This window comes from Tamandua tetradactyla, chromosome X, assembly GCF_023851605.1.
Source record: "Tamandua tetradactyla isolate mTamTet1 chromosome X, mTamTet1.pri, whole genome shotgun sequence".
NCBI lineage: Eukaryota > Metazoa > Chordata > Mammalia > Pilosa > Myrmecophagidae > Tamandua > Tamandua tetradactyla.
Window position 1 is genome coordinate 100552905 of NC_135353.1, and position 20108 is coordinate 100573012.

General features: G+C 36.7%; 1 protein-coding gene and 1 pseudogene across 2 annotated transcripts in view; both read left to right on the plus strand.

The window, feature by feature from the left end:
• The window catches only part of SNX12 (sorting nexin 12), a 103845-nt gene that overhangs the window by 21136 nt on the left and 62601 nt on the right, over window positions 1-20108 (plus strand). The window contains exon 5 of one of the 2 annotated variants that reach the window (XM_077146192.1): window positions 710-809. The exons of the other annotated variant lie outside the window; for it this stretch is intronic. Within the exon in view, the coding sequence (XP_077002307.1) occupies window positions 710-721 (12 nt within the window). The 3' untranslated portion in view covers window positions 722-809. Of the gene's footprint in view, window positions 1-709; window positions 810-20108 lie in introns of those variants that run through there. 2 annotated transcript variants of the gene reach the window in all.
• On the plus strand, window positions 717-2719 carry LOC143671198 (non-histone chromosomal protein HMG-17 pseudogene; annotated as a pseudogene).

Sequence of the window (20108 nt, forward strand, 5' to 3'; positions counted from 1 at the left end):
ACCTGACTAATCTAACTGCCTATTGAACTTCTCCATTTGGAAATTTTTCTGTAACTTAAAATATCCAAACTTAACCCTCTATTCCTCTCCTGCCTCCCTTCTCCCACTCCAACCCCTTTTATTGTTTCTCTTGGATTATTAACACAGCTTCCAAACTGGTCTTTTTGGTTTACAACTACGGTCCAATCCATTTTCTGCAAAGCAGCTAGAGTGATCTTTGTAGAACTTATAGCTGACTCATGTGCTTTAAAATCCTCTGGTAGTTCCCTATTGTTTTCAGTGTAAAAAGTGAATCATATACTCACCTCTATATTCTAGACTTCGAGCCTAGTGAACTTTTTCCAGCTCCCAGAAAAAGCTATATTATTTCATAGTTCCATGCCTTCACACATGCTATTCCCTCTGCCTAGAACATCCTCTCCATTTCTCCTTTCCTACTCACATTTTGCTTGACTAATTTCTACTCATCTTTAAAAAAAAATTTATTAATAAAACCAATCAACATACAATATGAACATTATTTTTTATCACATATTTGTATATTCATCATCATGATCATTTCTTAGAAAATGATCTTAGAAACATCCATTGTATACCATTATTTTAGTTAATTTTCTCTTGATGGACATTTAGGTTGTTTTTAATGTTTTGCTGCTGTAAGCTCTTGTGTTAAACATTCTTCCTTATATATCTTTGTGTGTTTGTCTAGTTCTCTCTTTAAAATAGAATAAGTTAGGAAGAGGTGAGAATGACCCCTGGACTGACCAAACAAAGCCTGGGCGCTGCTGCATCCCCGCGTTGAGCACCTACATCCCACTGCCATGTCTAAGAGAAAGGATGAAGGGGATGGTAAAGGAGATAAAGCCAAGGTACAAGACGAACCACAGAGAATATCTACAAGGTTATCTGCTAAACTTGCTCCTTCAAAGCCAGAACCCAAGCCTGACAAGGCCCCTGCAAAGAAGGGAGAAAAGGTACCCAAAGGGAAAAAGGGGAAAGCTGATACTGGCAAGGATGGGAATAATCCTGCAGAAAATGAAGATGTCAAAACAGACCAGGCACAGAAAGCCAAAGGTGCTGGAGATGCTAAGTGAAGCGTGCATTTTTTATAACTATGTACTTCTGGTCACTGTATAGTTTAAAATACTATTTTTTTATCAAGTTTTATAAAGATGCAGAATTTACTTTTACTTTTTTTTAAGCTGTGTTGTTAGCACACAGAATACTTCATTGTTTTTTGGGGAAGAGGCTAATGTCACTGATAGAATGTCTCCATAGCTTGATTAATATGGAGAAAACAGCTCTCCCCTCTAGTTCTGAGGGACTTCATCTTTACTCCAGGATAGTGGATTCCCTGGCATTGGTACACATTCGCTATCTTGGCACAAATGCCTTGTGGTATGGAAAAAGTAAAATTCATTTTTATGTCCTTGTGTCCTTTTCTTCTCAGCCTTCTGAAATCTTGTTGAGGCCTGACCCCCCACAATTACCAGAATGTCAGGCAATCTGGACTTTCCAGTGATGCCCTTGAGATGGCATCCCACAAAAGAGCAGCGAGTCCTTGTTTAGTTTACGGATCTTTAAAGTGACAATTCTGCCATCTTCATTTTATTTCCTGAAAGTCAGGGTTGGCTTGTGAGAAGTTGTCAAACAGTATACTAAATGTGAAATGTCAATCCTTACTCTAAACTTTCCCTGTTCACAGCATCAAATGAAGAGTTTATTGGGTTTTATAGTGGCTTTCGGATTTTGATAGTCCATTGAAGAAGGGAATTTGAAAGTTGTTGTATACTTTTAACGATTGTTTGTCCATGTCCTGCCTGAAATACCGTGATTGTTTATGAAAAGTATCTTTATAAAGTTGGATACAGTTTGGTTTGGGAAAAAAAAGAATAAATTAATGAATGTGTTAATGTAATTGTTAACCAAGATTTAATTAATTCAAAATCTGTAATACTGTAGGGTCTCACTGATATAAAATAATTAGAATAAACAAATGCATAGAGTCAGAAACTAGAATACAGGTTACTGGGGGCTAAGTTAAGGGTAGGGAATGGGAATTAATGCTTGATTTATGTTTGGAGTGATGCGTAGCCCAAAGATTCCTATAGATTGGGAGATAGTTCAAAGGAGAAGGAGGAGCTACAATAGAGAATAATAGGATTTAACAAATGAGTATGACTGCTGAATCATATATTGATATTTCTTTTACTCTCCAGTGTTTTGGAGAAGGTAGAAGGAAAAACCTGAAATTGTGCAACAGTTACCCATACCAAACCTTGAAATCTGTTCTGTAACTACTTGTTGAAATGTACTTTGAAAATTATTGCTTTTTTGTGTATATATATATATGTTATACTTCACAGTAAAAAACGTAAAAATAAAAAGTCTTTTTGTAGACATATGCTTCCTTTTCTGGGGGGTAAATGCCTTGGAATGAAATTGCTAGACCATAGTGCAAATAAATATTTAAATTTATAAGAAACTCCCAAATGATTTTCTGAGGTGGTTGTGCCATTTTATATTCCCACAGCAATGTGTGAGGATTGTTCTTCCTTCTTTCCAACACTTGGTATTTTAAATCTTAGCTATTCTGATAAGTGTCGGTAGTATCTTGTAGTTTTGATTTGCATTTCCCTGGTAGCCCTTATAACAAGCACTTTTTCTTGTGCTTATTGGTCATTCATATATCTTTCTTTGAAGCATCTGTTCAAACCTTTTACCCATTTAAAATTAGATTGTCTTTTTTAAATTAAGTTATAGGAGTTCTTTCTATATTCTGGCTGCAAGTCCTTTGTCAGGTACATATTTTGCAAATATATTTCTTTGGCTTGACTATTCATTTACTTAATGATGTTTTTTGATGAGCAGGTTTCTTTTTTTTTTTTCCTTAGAAATACTTTTTTTTAAAACTTTTTAAAATTGTATAGCATAACATATATACAAAGCAAAGAAATAAAAAAGCCATAGTTTTCAAAGCACTCTTCAACAAGTGGTTACAGGATAGATCCCAGAGGTTGTCATGGGCTACCATATGATACGCTCATATTTTTCCTTTTAGCTCCTCCAAAATATAGAAAACTAGAGGGCTTAAATACTTTTTTTATTATCACATTTGACTTTTTTTGTGAACAATAACATATATATACAAAAAAGCTATAAATTTCAAAGTACAACACCACAATTAGTTGTAGAACATATTTCAGACTTTGACATGTGTTATAATTTCACAATTTTAGATTTTTTTTTACAAAATATTTTTTTTATTAATTAAAGAAAAAAAAGAAATTAACACATTTAGAAATCATTCCATTCTACATATGCAATCAGTAATTCTTAATATCATCACATAGATGTGTGATCATCATTTCTTAGTACATTTGCATCGATTTAGGAAAAGAACTAGCAAAACAACAGAAAAAGATATAGAATGATTATATAGAGAAAAAAATAAAAATAATAATAAAAATAAAAAATAAAAAAATATATGAAAAAAGGAAAAAAACAAAAAACACAAACAAACAAACAAAAAACTATAGCTCAGATGCAGCTTCATTCAGTGTTTTAACATAATTACATTACAATTAGATAGTATTGTGCTGTCCATTTTTGAGTTTTTGTATCTAGTTCTGTTGCACAGTCTGTAACCTTTCAGCTCCAATTACCCATTGTCTTACCCTGTTTCTAACTCCTGATGGTCTCTGTTACCAATGACATGTTCCAAGTTTATTCTCTAATGTCGGTTCACATCAGTGGGACCATACAGTATTTGTCCTTTAGTTTTTGGCTAGACTCACTCAGCATAATGTACAATTTTAGATTTTTACTTCTAGCTGCTCTAAAATACTGGAGACTAAACAAGATACCAATTTAATGATTGAGCAATCATATTCATTTATTAAGTCCTATCTTCTATACATAATTCCACCACTACCTTTGATCTTTCCGTACCTCTCTTTGGGGTTGTTTAGGCTATGGCAATTCTAAATGTTTGATATTGGAAGGGTCTGTCACTAATATGGGGTAAGGAGATGGAACTATCTGATGTTCTGAGAGGCTGGGCTAGATTTCAGAACTTATCTGGACCAGGGACCCATCTGGAAGTTGTAGGTTTCTGGAAAGCTACTCTAGTGCATGGAACCCTTGTGGAATTGGAATCTTATATATTAACCTAGGTGTTCTTTAGGATTGGCTGGAATGGTCCTGGTTGGGGGTTGGCAGGTTATGATAGGTAGCAAGGTCTACCTGAAGCTTGTGTAAGAGCAACCTCCAGAGAAGCCGCTCGACTCTATTTGAACTCTCCCTGCTACTGATACTTTATTAATTACACTTCTTTTCCCCCTTTTGGTCAGGATGGAATTGTTGATCCCATGGTGCCAGGTCTGGGTTCATCCCTGGGAGTCATCTCCCACGTCACCAGGGAGACTTTCACCCCTTGATGTCATATCCCACGTAGAGGGGAGGGCAATGATTTCACTTGCAGAGTTGGGCTTAGAGAGACTGAGGCCACATCTGAGCCACAACAGAGGTCTTCCAGAAGTAATTCTTAGGCATGCCTATAGGTGGTCTAAGCTTCTCCACTACCCTCATAAACTTCACAAGAGTAAGCCTCATGATTGAGGACATGGCCTATTGATTTGGGTGTCCCTAAAGTTTGACACAGTGTCAGGGGATTCCCTGATGGTAAGGTTTAATAGTTCCATATTCTTTCTCCCCTCCCTCAGGGGACTTTGCCAATATTTTTTAATTATCTGCTTAATATACTCTAGAATGTTTCCAGGCATTACGATAATCTATACAGGATTAAAGGACCACTTACTTATTCTGTGCTTCCTGTGTTTCAGCTGTTCAAATGAGCTATACAGATAGGTTGAATTAGATTATGCACAACAGAAAATTTCAATTCCAAATCAAATAAAGCTTTCTTCCATTGGTCTCAAAGAGTATGTGTGGTTCTAAAATATACACACTGTCTTCCTTACCCCTATGTTCTGAATTACTTTAACCCCAACCGGTTCGACTTCATTCTTATCTCTAAGTATCAGGTTATATATAAAAAACAGTGTGTCAAAATCCAGAAATAATAATCACCATTCTGGACTTAATGTGACTGCTCTAAAAGCTTACAATCTAGGCCCCTGTTTTCTTATAACATTTTCTAAGGGTGACGATACCGTTGCTGTTTTTTTGTTTTTGGCTTACTTTGTCTCACCAAATGTCCCACATGTTCATTCATATCGTTGCATGCCTCATGACATTGTTCCATTTTGTAGCAGCACAGCCTTCATTCATAAGTATACACCATCGTTCGCCGATCTCCTTCTCCATCAGTGCATCCTTCAGCCACCTGCATTCATCGAGCATCATGTAGAAAGCCCAAAGTCCACAGTCCATCAACATTCTCAATTTTAGATAGTTCATTGTTCCCAAGAGAAAGAAAACCAATAAACACACCCTCACCAAATAGGAAATCTAAACTTCCTCTTAACTCTTGTCCCTCACCCCATTATTTACCTCTGCTGTTGCTGTGATAGTGCTGATGGTTTTCTTTTGAACATAGCTCATAGCATGCAATAGCATTTTTCCCCCCTTATACCCTGGACTTAAAACACTCTTTATACAAGAAACATGTCTTTGAAGTAATTCTTACAAGAACAAATTCATATTTCTAGTGTGAGTCAATGGGACATGTAGGTCTATACAATCTTGTTCATCTTCAGTATGTTAATATTAGTTCTAGACCCACTAGAAAATCACCTTCGCTCCAATCTATTCCCTTACATTGGAGTTCAACCTCATTAGCTAACGGTTCACCCATCTCTAGCTTCTATGTATTGCTAAGTCCCCTATCTTTTGTATTATAAGCCTCTGATTATTCGTTTATGCTGGTCATAAAAGTGGACTCATACAGTATCTATCCTTTTGTGTCTGGCTAACTTCACTCAACATTATATCCTCAAGGCTCATCCATCTTGTCATGTGCTTCAGGACGTCATTTTGTCTTACTGCTGCATAGTACTCCATCATATGTTCATACCACATTTTGTTGATCCACTCGTCCGTTGATGGGCATTTGGTTTGTTTCCATCTTTTGGCAATTGTGAATAATGCTACTATGAACATCGGTGTGAAAATGACAGTTTGTGCCACTGCTTTCAGCTCTTCCGGGTATATACCAGGTAGTGCTATTACTGGGTCATAGGGCAACTCGATATTTAGTTTCCTAAGGAACCTCCAGTCTTCCATAGTGGCTGCACCATTATGCATTCCCACCAGCAGTTGCATAAATATCCCAGTTTCTCCACATCCTCTCCAACATTTATGGTTTTCTGTTTGTTTAATAGCAGCCATTCTTATAGGTGTGAGGTGGTATCTCATTATAGTCTTGATTTACATTTCCCTTTATAGCCAGTGAAAATGAGCATCTCTTCATGTGCTTTTGAGCCATCTTTATTTGCTCTTCAGAAAAATGCCTATTCATAACTTTAGTCCATTTGATAATTGGATTGTTTGTTCTTTTGCTGTTGAGTTGTATGATTTCTTTGTATATACAGGAAATCAAACCTTTGTCTGATATGTGATTTTCAAATATTTTCTCCCATTGTGTTGGCTGCCTCTTCACCTTTTTGACAAAGTCTTTTGAAGGGCAGAAGCATTTGATTTAAGGAGTTCCCATTTATCTATTTTTTCTTTTGTTGTTTGTGCTTTTGGTATAAAATTTAGGAAGCTACCTCTTATTACTATGTGTTGAAGATGTTTCCCTACATTTTCTTCAGGAAGCTTTATGGTCCTAGTTCTTATATTTAGGTGTTTGATCCACTTTGAGTTAATTTTTGTGTAGGGTGTAACATAGGGGTCCTCTTTCATTCTCTTGGCTATTGATATCCAGTTCTTCCATACCCAATTACTCAAAAGACTATGTTGTTCCAGTTCAGAGGATTTAGGGGCCTTGTCAAAAATCAGTTGACCATAGATTTGGTGGTTTATTTCTGCACTATTGATTCGATTCCATTGGTCAGTACTTCTGTCTTTGTGCCAGTACCATGCTGTTTTGACTACTGTGGCTTTATAATAGGTTTTAAAGTCAGGGAGTGTTAATCCTCCCACTTCGTTCTTTTTTAGGATGTTTTTAAATATTCGGGGTCTCTTTCCCTTCCGGATGGATTTGGTAGTTAGCTTTTCCAAATCTTCAAAGTAGGTTGTTAGAATTTTTATTGGTACTGTGTTGAATCTGTAGATCAACTTGGGGAGAATTGATATCGTAATTATATTTAGCCTCCCTGTTTATGAGCAGAGAATGTCTTTCCAACTATTTAGGTCTCCTTTGATTTCTTTTAGCAATGTTGTGTAGTTTTCTGTGTATAAGTCCTTTACGTCCCTAGTTAAGTTTATTCCTAAGTATTTGATTCTTGTAGTTGCTGTTTTGAATGGATTTTTTCCCTTAACTGACTCTTCAGCTAGGTCATTGCTTGTGTATAAGAATGTTACTCATTTTTGCAAATTAACTTTATATCCCACCACCTTGCTGAATTTTCTCATTAAAATAAGAATAGAAAGAAAATTCTTTCTATTGTTCTTTTGTTCTCTCATTCATTTATCTCTGCTTTAATCTTTGTTATTTCTCTTCTCCTATTTGCTTTGAGGTTAGTTTGCTGTTCTTTCTCAAGTTTCTCCAGGCTTGCTCTAAGTTCTCGATTTTTGCTCTTTCTTGTTTTTTAATATAGGCAATTAAGGCAATAAATTTCCCTCTCAGTACAGCCTTTGCCGCATCTGATAAGTTCTGATAAGTTGTGTTCTCATTTTCATTCATTTCCAGATAGCTACTGATTTCTCAACCATTTCTTCTTTGATCCACTGGTTATTTAAGAGTATATTATTTAACCTCCATATATTTGTGAATGTTCTCATTCTTTGGTGGTTATTGAGATTCAATTTCATCCCATTGTGATCAGAGAAAGTGCTTTGAATAATTTCAATGTTTTTAAATTTATAACAACCTGTTTTGTGCCCCACATATGATCTATCCTGGAGAATGTTCCATGAGTCCTAGAGAAGAATGTATAACCTTGTACTTTGGGGTGCAATGACCTATATATGTTTGTTAGGTCTAATTCATTTATCAAGTTATTTAACTTCTCTATTTCCCTGTTGGTCTTCTGCCTGGTCATTCTATCTAAAAGGAAAGTGGTGTATTGAAGTCTCCTACTATTACTGTTGAAATATCTATCACTCCCTTCAGTTATGCCAATATCTGTCTCATGTACTTTGGAGCTCCTTGATTGGGAGCATAAACATTTATGATTGTTATATCTTCTTGGTGAATTGACCCTTTAATTAGTATATAGTGTTCTTCTTTGTCTCCTATGATGTCTTTACATTTAAAGTCTATTTTGCCCGATATTAATATAGCTACTCTTCCTTTCTTTTGGTTACAACTTGCATGGAAAATCTTTCTCCATCCTTTCGCTTTCTATTTGTATGTGTGTCTAAGATGAGTCTCTTGTAAGCAGCATATAACTGGATTATGTTTCTTAATCCATTCTGCCAATCTGTATCTTTTAATTGGTAAGTTTAGTCCGTTAACTTTCAAAGTTATTACTGAAAAGGCATTTCTTGATTCCACCATCTTATCTTTTTAATTTCATTTGTCAGATTTATATATTCTTTTCTTTCTTTCTTTCTTTTTGTATTCTTTAAATTACACTTAGTGGTACTCTTCAATGCTGTGCCCTGCTCCAGACCTCTCCTGTCTTTTTTTTTTCCAGCTGGCAGAACTCCTTTTAGTATTTCTTGTAGGGATGGTCTCTTTTTGACACATTCTTTCAGGACTTCTTTGTCTATGAAAACTTTAATCTCTCCCTCAGTTTAAAAAAAAATTTTTTTTAATTATGATCATTCCATTCTACACATATAATCAGTAATTCATAATATCATCACATAGTTACATATTCATCATCATGATCATTTCTTACAAGATTTGCATCAATTCGTAAAAAGAAATAAAAACAAAACAGAGAAAAATTCAGACATACCATACCCCTTACCCCTCCCTTTCATTGATCACTGGCATTTCAATCTAAATTTATTTTAACATTTGTTCACCCTATTATTTATTTTTATTCCATTTGTTTTACTCCTCTGTTGATAAGGTAGATAAAAGGAGCACCAGACACAAGGTTTTCGCAATCACACAGTCACATTGTGAAAGCTGTATCAGTATACAATCATCTTCAAGAAACATGGCTACTGGAACACATCTCTACGTTTTCAGGCAGTTCCCTCCAACCTCTCCATTACATCTTGACTAACAAGGTGATATCTATTTAATGCATGAGAATAACCTCCTGGATAACCTCTTGACTCTGGAATCTCTCAGCCATTGACACTTTATTTTGTCTCATTTCACTCTTTCCCCTTTTGGTTGAGAAGGTTTTCTCATTCTCTTGATGTTGTCTCAACTCATTCTAGGATTTGTGTCCCATGTTGCCAGGAAGGTCTACACCCATGGGAGTCATGTCCCACATAGACAGGGGGAGGGCAGTGAGTTTGCTTGTTGTGTTGACTGGAGAGAGGTGCCACATTTGAACAACAAAAGAGGTTCCCTTGGGCGTGACTCTTAGGCCTAATTTTAAGTAGGCCTGACCCATCCTTTGTGGGGTTAAATTTCATATGAACAACCCCCAAGATTGGGGGTGCAGCCTTTTGTTTTGATTGTCCCCACTGCTTGTGAGAATATGAAGAATTCAATGGTGAGAAAGTCCCCTTTCTCACCATTCCCCAAAGGAGACTTTGCAAATACTTTTTTATTCACTGTTCAAATCAGTCTGGAATTTATCAGGGCATCACTCTGTACAAACCAACAAAATCTCATGTCCTACTCAAGGTTCCATGTACTTATGATGTTCAATTAAACTGTCTACATAAATTATATTAGGAAATGAACTAGTAACATATATAAATTTTGTACCAAATAAACATTTTTTTGCTTTAGTTTCACACATAAGTTATAATTTTGAAATATTAGTTACTATCTATTTTCAACACCCTACGGTAATGACATTCCTAGGTTCTTCCTCATGGAAAAACATTTTTTTAATTTGTACATTTAGTCACTATCATTATACACTCTAGGCATTCCTAGATTATACCATCTCAGTCTTTATTGTCTATCTTTCTTTCTGATTTCATTTGTGCCCCCAGCCCTCCTCCCTCTATCATTCTCACATCCAGCTTCATTCAGTGTACTAACATTATTGTATTACAGTTAGGTAGTATTGTGCTATCCATTTCTGAGTTTTTAAATCGGTCTTGTTGCACAATCTGTATCCCTTCAACTCCAATTACCCAATATCTTACCCTATTTCTATCTCCTGATGGTCTCTGTTACCAGTGAAATTCTCCAAGTTTATTCACTAATGTCAGTTCATATCAGTGAGACCATACACTATTTGTCCTTTGTTTCTGGGTAATCTCACTCAGCATAATGTCCTTAAGGTCCATCCATTTTGTTATATACTTCATAACTTTATTCTGTCTTACAGCTGTATAATATTCCATTGTATGTTTATAACAGTTTGCTTAGCCACTCGTCTGTTGATGGACATTTGGGCTGTTTACATCTCTCGGCAATTGTAAATAATGCTGCTATAAACATTAGCATGCAAATGTCCATTTGCGTCCTTGCCCTCATGTCCTCTGAGTACAGACCTAACAATAGAATTGCTGGGTCATATGGCATTTCTATATTTAGTTTCCTGAGGAACCACCAAACTGCCTTCCACAGTGGTTGTACCATTTGACATTCCCACCAACAGTGAATAAGTGTGCCTCTTTCTCTACATCCTCTCCAGCACTTGTCATTTTCTATTTTATTGATAATGGCCATTCTGGTGGGTGTGAGGTGATATCTCATTGTGATTTTGATTTGCATTTCCCTAACAGCCAGGGAAGTTGAACATCTTTTCATGTGCCTTTTGGCCATTTATATTTCCTCTTCTGAAAAGTGTCTGTTCAAGTCTTTTTCCCATTTTGTAATTGGGTTGTCTGTCTTTTTGTTGTTGAGTTGAACAGTCTCTTTATATATTCTGGATACTAGACCTTTATCAGATATATCATTTCCAAATATTATCTCCAATTGTGTAGGCTGTCTTTTTACTTTCTTGACGAAGTTCTTTGATGCACAAAAGTGTTTAATTTTGAGGAATTCCCATTTCTTTCTTTCTTTCTTCAATGCTCGTGCTTTTGATGTAAGGTCTAGGAAACTGCCTCCTATTATAAGATTTATAAGATGTCTCCCTACATATTCTTCTAACAGTTTAATGGTCTTAGATCTAATGTTTAGGTCTTTGATCCATTTTGAGTTAACTTTTGTATAGGGTGTGAGATACGGATCTTCTTTCATTCTTTTGCATATGGATATCCAGTTCTCTAGGCACCATTTATTGAAGAGACTGTTCTTTCCCAGGTGAGATGACTTGACTGCCTTATCAAAGATCAATTGTCTATAGATGAGTGGGTCTATATCTGAACTCTCTATTTGATTCCATTGGTCAGTATATCTATCTTTATGCCAGTACCATGCTGTTTTGACCACTGTAGTTTCATAATATGCCTTAATGTCAGGTAGCACGAGACCTCTGACTTCACTTTTCTTTCTCAGGATACTTTTAGCTATTTAGGGTACCCTGCCCTTCCAGATAAATTTGGTTATTGGTTTTCCTCATTCTGAAATGTACATTTTTTTGGATTTTAATTGGAATTGCATTGAATCTGTAAATCAGTTTAGGTAGAATTGACATCTTAATTATATTTAATCTTCCAATCCATGAACATGGTATGCCCTTCCATTTATTTAGGTCTTCTGTGATTCCTTTTGACAAATTCTTGTAGTTTTCTTTGTATAGGTCTTTTGTATCTTTAGTTAAGTTTATTCCTAAATATTTATTCTTTTGGTTGCAATTGTAAATGGAATTTGTTTCTTGATTTCCCCCTCAGATGGTTCATTACTAGTGTATAGAAACAGTATAGATTTTTGAGTGTTGATCTTGAAACCTACCACTTTGCTGTACTCATTTATTAGCTCTAGTAGTTTTGCTGTGGATTTTTCAGGGTTTCTGACATATGGTATCATATCATCTGCAAACAGTGAGAGTTTTACTTCTTCCTTTCCAATTTTGATGCCTTGTATTTCTTTTTCTTGTCTAATTGCTCTGGCTAGAACTTGCAACACAATGTTGAATAACAGTGGTGATAGTGGACATCCTTGTCTTGTTCGTGATCTTAGGGGGAAAGTTTTCAATTTTTCCCCATTGAGGATGATGTTAGCTGTGGGTTTTTTTTTTTTTTTAATATATATTCCCTTTATCATTTTGAAGAAGTTCCCTTCCATTCCTATCCTTTGAAGTGCTTTCAACCGGAAAGAATGTTGAGTTTTGTTAAATGCTTTTTCTGCATCATTTGAGATGATCATGTGGTTTTTCTGCTTTGATTTGTTGATATGGTGTATTACATTAATTGATTTTCTTATGTTGAACCATCCTTGCATACCTGGGATGAGTCCTACTTGGTCATGGTATATAATTCTTGTAATGCACTGCTGGATTCGATTTGCTAGAATTTTTGCATCTATATTCATTAGAGAGATTGGTCTGTAGTTTTCTTTTTTTGTAATATCTTTGTCTGGCTTTAGTATGAGGGTAATGTTGGCTTCGTAGAATGAGTTAGGTAGCTTTCCCTCCTCTTCAGTTTTTTTTTTAACTTTTTTATTAATTAAAAAAATTAACAAACAAAACATTTAGAAATCATTCCATTCTACATATATAATCAGTAATTCTTAATATCATCACATAGTTGCATATTCATCATTTCTTAGTACATTTGCATCGACTTAGAAAAAGAAATAAAAAGACAACAGAAAAAGAAATAAAATGATAATAGAGAAAACAAACTATACGTACCATACCCCTTACCCCTCACTTTCATTTACCACTATTTCAAACTGAATTTATTTTAACATTTGTTCCCCCTATTATTTATTTTTATTCCATATGTTCTACTCTTCTGTTGATATAGTAGCTAAAAGGAGCATCAGATATAAGATTTTCACAATCACAGAGTCTCATTGTGAAAGCTATATCATTGTTCAATGTCATCAAGAAACATGGCTAGTGGAACACAGCTCTACATTTTCAGGCAATTCCCTCCAGCCTCTCCCTACATCTTGAACAACAAGGTGATATCTACTTAATGCGTAAGAATAACCTCCAGGATAACCTCTCGACTCTGTTTGGAATCTCTCAGCCATTGACACTTTGTCTCATTTTACTCTTCCCCCCCTTTTGGTCGAGAAGGTTCTCTCAGTCTCTTGATGTTAATTCTCAGCTCATTCTAGAGTTTTTCTCAGTCCTTTGATGCTGAGTCTCAGCTCATTCCAGGATCTTTTTCCCACTTTGCCAGGAAGGTCCACACCCCTGGGAGTCATGTCCCACGCAGAGAGGGGGAGGGTGGTGAGACTGCTCTTCATATTGGCTGGAGAGAGAGGCCACATCTGAGCAACAAAAGAGGCTCTCTTGGGGATGACTCTTAGGCCTAAATTTTAAGTAGACTTGACCTATCTTTTGTGGGGTTAAGTTTCATGTGAACAAACCCCAAGACTGGGGTCTCAGCCTATAGCTTTGGTTGTCCACACTGCTTGTGAGAATATCAAGAATTCAACTTAGGGAAGTTGAATTTCTCCCCACTCTCACCATTCCCCGAAGGGGGCTTGCAAATACTTTTCCGGTCACTGATCAAATCATCCTGGGATTCATTGGGGGGTCACCCTGGACAAACCAACAAAATCTCATATGCTACCTGAGATTCCAAGTACTTATGACGTTCAATCAAACTATCTACATGAGTTATATTAGGAAATGCTCTAGTCAAAATCTAAATTTTGTAACAAATAAACATTTTTTGCTTTAGTCTCACACATTATGTGACATTTTAAAGTATTAGTTATCCTCTATTTTCAGCACCCTGCAATAATGACAATCCTTTGTTCTTCCTCATGCAAAAACATTTTTAAAATTTGTACATTGTACATTTCACTATTATTATACACTCTAGGCATTCCTAGATTACACCATCTCAATCTTTAACATCTGTCTTTCTTTCTGATTTCATTTATGTCCCCAGCCCTCCTCCCTCTATCATTCTCACATGCAGCTTCATTCAGTGTTTTGACATAATTACATTACAGTTAGGTAGTATTGTGCTGTCCATTTCTGAGTTTTTGTATCCAGTCCTGTTGCACAGTCCGTATCCCTTCAGCTCCAATTACCCACTATCTTACCCTATTTCTATCTCCTGATGGTCTCTGTTACCAATGACATATTCCAAGTTTATTCACTAATGTTGATTCATATCAGTGAGACCATACAGTATTTGTCCTTTAGTTTTTGGCTAGTCTCACTCAGCATAATGTTCTCTAGGTCCATCCATGTTGTTACATACTTCATAAGTTTATTCTGTCTTAGAGCTGTATAATATTCCATCGTATGTATATACCACAGTTTGTTTAGCCACTCGTCTGTTGATGGACATTTTGTCTGTTTCCATCTCTTTGCAATTGTAAATAATGCTGCTATAAACATTGGTGTGCAAATGTCCGTTTGTGTCTTTGCCATTAAGTCCTCTGAGTAGATACCTAGCAATGGTTGCTGGGTCATATGGCAATTCTATATTCAGCTTTTTGAGAAACCGCCAAACTGCCTTCCACAGCGGTTGCACCATTTGACATTCCCACCAAAGGGGGATAAGTGTGCCTCTTTCTCCACATCCTCTCCAGCACTTGTCATTTTCTGTTTTGTTGATAATGGCCATTCTGGTGGGTGTGAGATGATATCTCATTGTGGTTTTGATTTGCATTTCCCTAATGGCCAGGGAAGTTGAGCATCTCTTCATGTGCCTTTTAGCCATTTGTATTTCCTCTTCTGAGAAGTGTCTGTTCAAGTCTTTTTCCCATTTTGTAATTGGATTGGCTGTCTTTTTGTTGTTGAGTTGAAGAATCTCTTTATAAATTCTGGATACTAGACCTTTATCTGATATGTCGTTTCCAAATATTGTCTCCCATTATAGGCTGTCTTTTTACTTTCTTGATGAAGTTCTTCCTCTTCAGTTTTTTTTTGAGGAGTTTGAGCAGGATTGGTACCAGTTCTTTCTTGAATGCTTGATAGAATCCACATGTGAAGCCATCTGTTCCTGGACTTTTCTTTTTGGGGAGCTTCTTTTTTTTTTTTTTTAATTCTGTTCTACATGTATATTCAGTAATTCTCAATATCATCACATAGTTGCATATTCATCATTTCTTAGAACATTTGCATCAATTCAGAAAAAGAAATAAAAAGACAACAGAAAAAGAAATAAAACAACAACAGAAAAAAAAGATTATACATGCCATACCCCTTACCCTTCACCCTCATTTATCACTAGCATTTCAAACTAAATTTATTTTAACATTTGTTCCCCCTATTATTTATTTTTATTCGATATGTTCTACTCATTTGTTGACAAGGTAGATAAAAGCATCAAACACAAGGTTTTCACAATCACACAGTCACATTGTGACAGCTATATCATTATTCAATCAGCCTTGAGAAACATGGCTACTGGAACACAGCTCTACATTTCAGACAGTTCCTTCCAGCCTCTCCATTACACCCTTTTTAAAAAAAAATTTTTATTAATTAAAAAAATTACAAGAAACAAACATTCCCAACACATACAATCAGTAATTCACAATATCATCACATAGTTGCATATTCATTATCATGATCATTTCTCAGAACATTAGCATCAATTCAGAAAAAGAAATAAAAAGACAACAGAAAAATATAACAAACAGAAAAAAAATTTACAGGCCATACCCCTTACTGATCCCTTTCATTGATCACTAACATTTCAAACTAAATCTATTTTAACATTTTTCCCCCTATTATTTATTTTTATTCCATATGTTCCTCTCATCTGTTGACAAGGTAGATAAAAGGAGCATCAGACACAAGGTTTTCACAATCACACAGTCACATTGTGAAAGCTATATCATTATACAATCATCATCAAGAAACATGGCTACTGGAACACAGCTCTACATTTTCAGGCAGTTCCCTCCAGCCTCTCCATTACATCTTGGATAACAAGGTGATATCTACTTAATGCATAAGAATAACCTCCAGGATAACCTCTCTACTCTGTTTGGAATCTCTCAGCCATTGACACTTAGTCTCATTTCACTCTTCCCCCTTTTGGTCAAGAAGGTTTTCTCAATCCCTAGATGCTGGGTCTCAGCTCATTCTAGAGTTCTTCTCAATCCCTTGATGCTAAATCTCAGCTCATTCTTGGATTTCTGTCCCATGTTGCCAGGAAGATACACACCCCTGGTAGTCACGTCCCACGTAGACAGGGGGAGGGTGGTGAGTCTACTCGCTGTGTTGGCTGGAGAGAGAGGCCACATCTGAGCAATTAAAGAGGTTCTCTTGCGGGTGACTCCTAGGCTTAATTTTAAGTAGGCTTGACCTATCCCCTGTGGGGTTAAGTTTCATATGAACAAACTCCAAGACTGGGGGCTCAGCCTATAGCTTTGATTGTCCACACTGCTTGTGAGAATATCAAGAATTCAACTTGGGGAAGTTGAGTTTTCCCCGGTTCTCACCATTCCCCGAAAGGGACTTTGCAAATACTTTTCTACTCACTGATCAAATCACTCTGGGATTCATCAGGGCATCACCTGGACAAACCAACAAAATCTCATGTTCTATACAAAGTTCCATGTACTTAAGGTGTTCAATCAACTATCTACATAAGTTATATTAGGAGATGCACTAGTCAAAGTATAGATTTGTACCAAATAAACATTTTTTGCTTTAGTCTCACACATTAGTTGAAATTTTAAAATATTAAGTACCATCTATTTTCAGCACACTGCAGTAATGACATTCTTTTGTTCTTCCTCATGCAAAAACATTTTTTAAATTTGTACATTTAGTCACTATCATTATACACTCTACGCATTCCTAGATTACACCATCTCAATCTTTATCATCTATCTTTCTTTGTGATTTCATTTATGCCCCAGCCCTCCTCCCTCTATCATTCTCATATGCAGCTTCATTCAGTGTTTTAACGTAATTGTATTACAGTTAGGTAATATTATGCTGTCCATTTCTGAGTTTTTATATTCAGTCCTGTTGCACAATCTGTATCCCTTCAGCTCCAATTACCCAATATCTTACCCTATTTCTATCTCCTGATGGACTCTGTTACCAAGTTAATATTCCAAGTTTATTCACTAATGTCAGTTCATATCAGTGAGACCATACAATATTTGTCCTTTTGTTTCTGGCTAATCTCACTCAGCATAATGTCCTTAAGGTCCATTCATGTTGTTACATACTTCATAACTTTATTCTGTCTTACAACTGCATAATATTCCATCTTATGTATATGCCACAGTTTGTTTAGCCAGCTGTCTGTTGATGGACATTTTGGCTGTTTCCATCTCTTGGTAATTGTTAATAATGCTGCTATAAACATTGGTGTGTAAATGTCCATTTGTGTCCTTGGCCTCGTGTCCTTTGAGTAGAGACAGCATATAGATGGGTCCTGTTTTTTAATCCATTCTGCCAGACTATGTCTTTTGATTGGAGAGTTTAATCCATTCACATTCAGTGTTATTACTGCATGGGTAGTACTTCTACTATTTTGCCATCTGGATTTTATATGTTATATCTAATTTTCCTTCTTTTTACCTTTACTCATAGTCTTCCTTTCTACACTCTTCTCCACACCTCTCTCTTCTGTCTTTGTATCTGTCTCTAGTGTTCCCTTTAGTATTTTGTCCAGAGGTGTTCTCTTGGTCACAAATTCTCTCAGTGATTTTTTGTCTGAAAATGTTTTGATTCCTCCCTCATTTTTGAAGGACAGTTTTGCTGGATATAGAATTCTTGGTTGGCAGTTTTTCTCTTTTAATAATTTAAATATATCATCCCACTGTCTTCTCGCCTCCATAGTTTCTGCTGAGAGATCTGCGCATAGTCTTATTGGGCTTCCCTTGTATGTGATGGATTGCTTTTCTCTTGCTGCTTTCAAGATCCTTTCTTTCTCTTTGACCTCTGACATTCTGATTAGTAAATGTCTTAGAGTATGTCTATTTGGATCTATTCTCTTTGGGGTACGTTGCACTTCTTGGATCAGTAATTTTAAGTCTTTCATAAGAGTTGGGAAATTTTCAGTAATAATTTCCTCCATTAGTTTTTCTCCTCCTTTTCCCTTTTCTTCTCCTTCTGGGACACCCACAACACGTATATTCATGAGCTTCATATTGTCTTTCAATTCCCTGAGTCCCTGCTCATATTTTTCCATTTTTTTCCCTATAGTTTCTGTTTCTTGTTGGATTTCAGATGTTCCATTCTCCAGTTCAGAAATCATATGTTCTGTCTCTCGAAATCTACCATTGTAGGTTTCCATTGTTTTTTTCATCTCTTCTACTGTGTCTTTCATTCCCGTAAGTTCTGTTTTTTTTTTCAGACTTTCAGTTTCTTCTTTTTGTTCTTTCCTTGCCTTCTTTATATCCTCCCTCAGTTCATTGATTTGGTTTTTGATGAGGTTTTCCATGTCTGTTCATACATTCTGAATTAATTGTTTCAGCTCCTGTATGTCATTTGAATTGTTGGTTTATTCCTTTGACTGGGACATATCTTCAACTTTCCTAGTGTGATTTGTTATTTTTTGCTGGCGTCTAGGCATTTAATTACCTTAATTAGTTTATTCTGGAGATTGCTTTCACTTCTTTTATCTAGCGTTTTCTTGCTGGATGAATTTGTTGTCAATCTGTTCTTTGACATTCTATTCAGCTTTATCTGGACCTTTAGCTTAGTTTTGTTTAACAGAGCAGAAATTTTCAGTTCTTGTTTTCTTGTTTCTTAACTTGTCTGTATGGTGCCCTCCCCCACCCCCACTCTTAAGAGGGTATTACATAGGAGGGTACTTTTGTATCATAGACCCCAGCCAGATTTTCCCAGACCAAACTGGCCTCCTGTCAGGAGGAAAGAGTCACCTGCATCAGTTTTCCCTGAGGGTGAGACCCAGTAGGTTGAAACACTTTCCTGTGAAGTCTCTGGACTCTGTTTTTCTTATCCTCCCCTGTATGTATCCTCCCTTGCAGACACTGTCTGCCTGCAGGTCCCACCAGCATAAGGTGATGCGGTGCTTTTAATTTCAGCAGACTCTCCCTGCTGGGGGCATGGTGGAGACAGAGGAGAGGTTGTAGGCTGGCTTTAATTGCTTCAAATTTCCAAACCCTGGGGTCTGAATTTCTTGAAGGAGGGACTCCATCTGAGGTGGACCCCACCCCTCTCCTAGGGATGGCACACGCTACAGACAAGCTCTCCAACAAGCTTGTTTCTGCCTATGCCTGGGGCAGTTGCCGCCTGAGAAGCCCTGCCCCTATATCCAAAGGCAGTCCAGCCTTTGTAGAACACAGCCACAAAAAAAAAGAAAGAGAAAAATCCATCTCAAAGCAGGTCCCCCATTCCTCAGGTTTGCCAATCAAGTGCATAAATTGGCATGTTGCTTCAGATTCTATGTGCCCCCTACTTTCCTTCGGAACCCAGACCCTTTCAAGTTTTGTGTGCTGTCCCATCCAAAAAAAACCTGTTTTTTTTTTTTCTTTTTTCTATTTCCGTCAGCCCTGCCACCTCGGCACAGAGGCAAAAATCAGCAGCCTCCTCTTTGACCAGGTTCAGCTCAACTTGGTGCCGATTTTTAGTAGTCACAATTTGTGAATTAATTCCACAATTGAAGCTTAGTTGTGCTCAGTCCCTGCTGCTGGTAAAGTCCGTTTCCTTTCCCCTCTGGGAAGCAGCCTGTGGGGTAGGGGCTCCGGCCACCATGGGTTGGGAAATTCATGGTTCTGGGGGACCTTGCAGCCAGTCCAACTAGTTCAGACTGGGGTATGCTGTGTGTCCAGTCACTGACGTGGCCCCAGGAGTTGTTCTGTACTGTTCTTGGCTACTTAGTAGCTGTTCTGGGGGAAAAACTAAATCCCATGCCTCACTAAGCCACCATCTTGG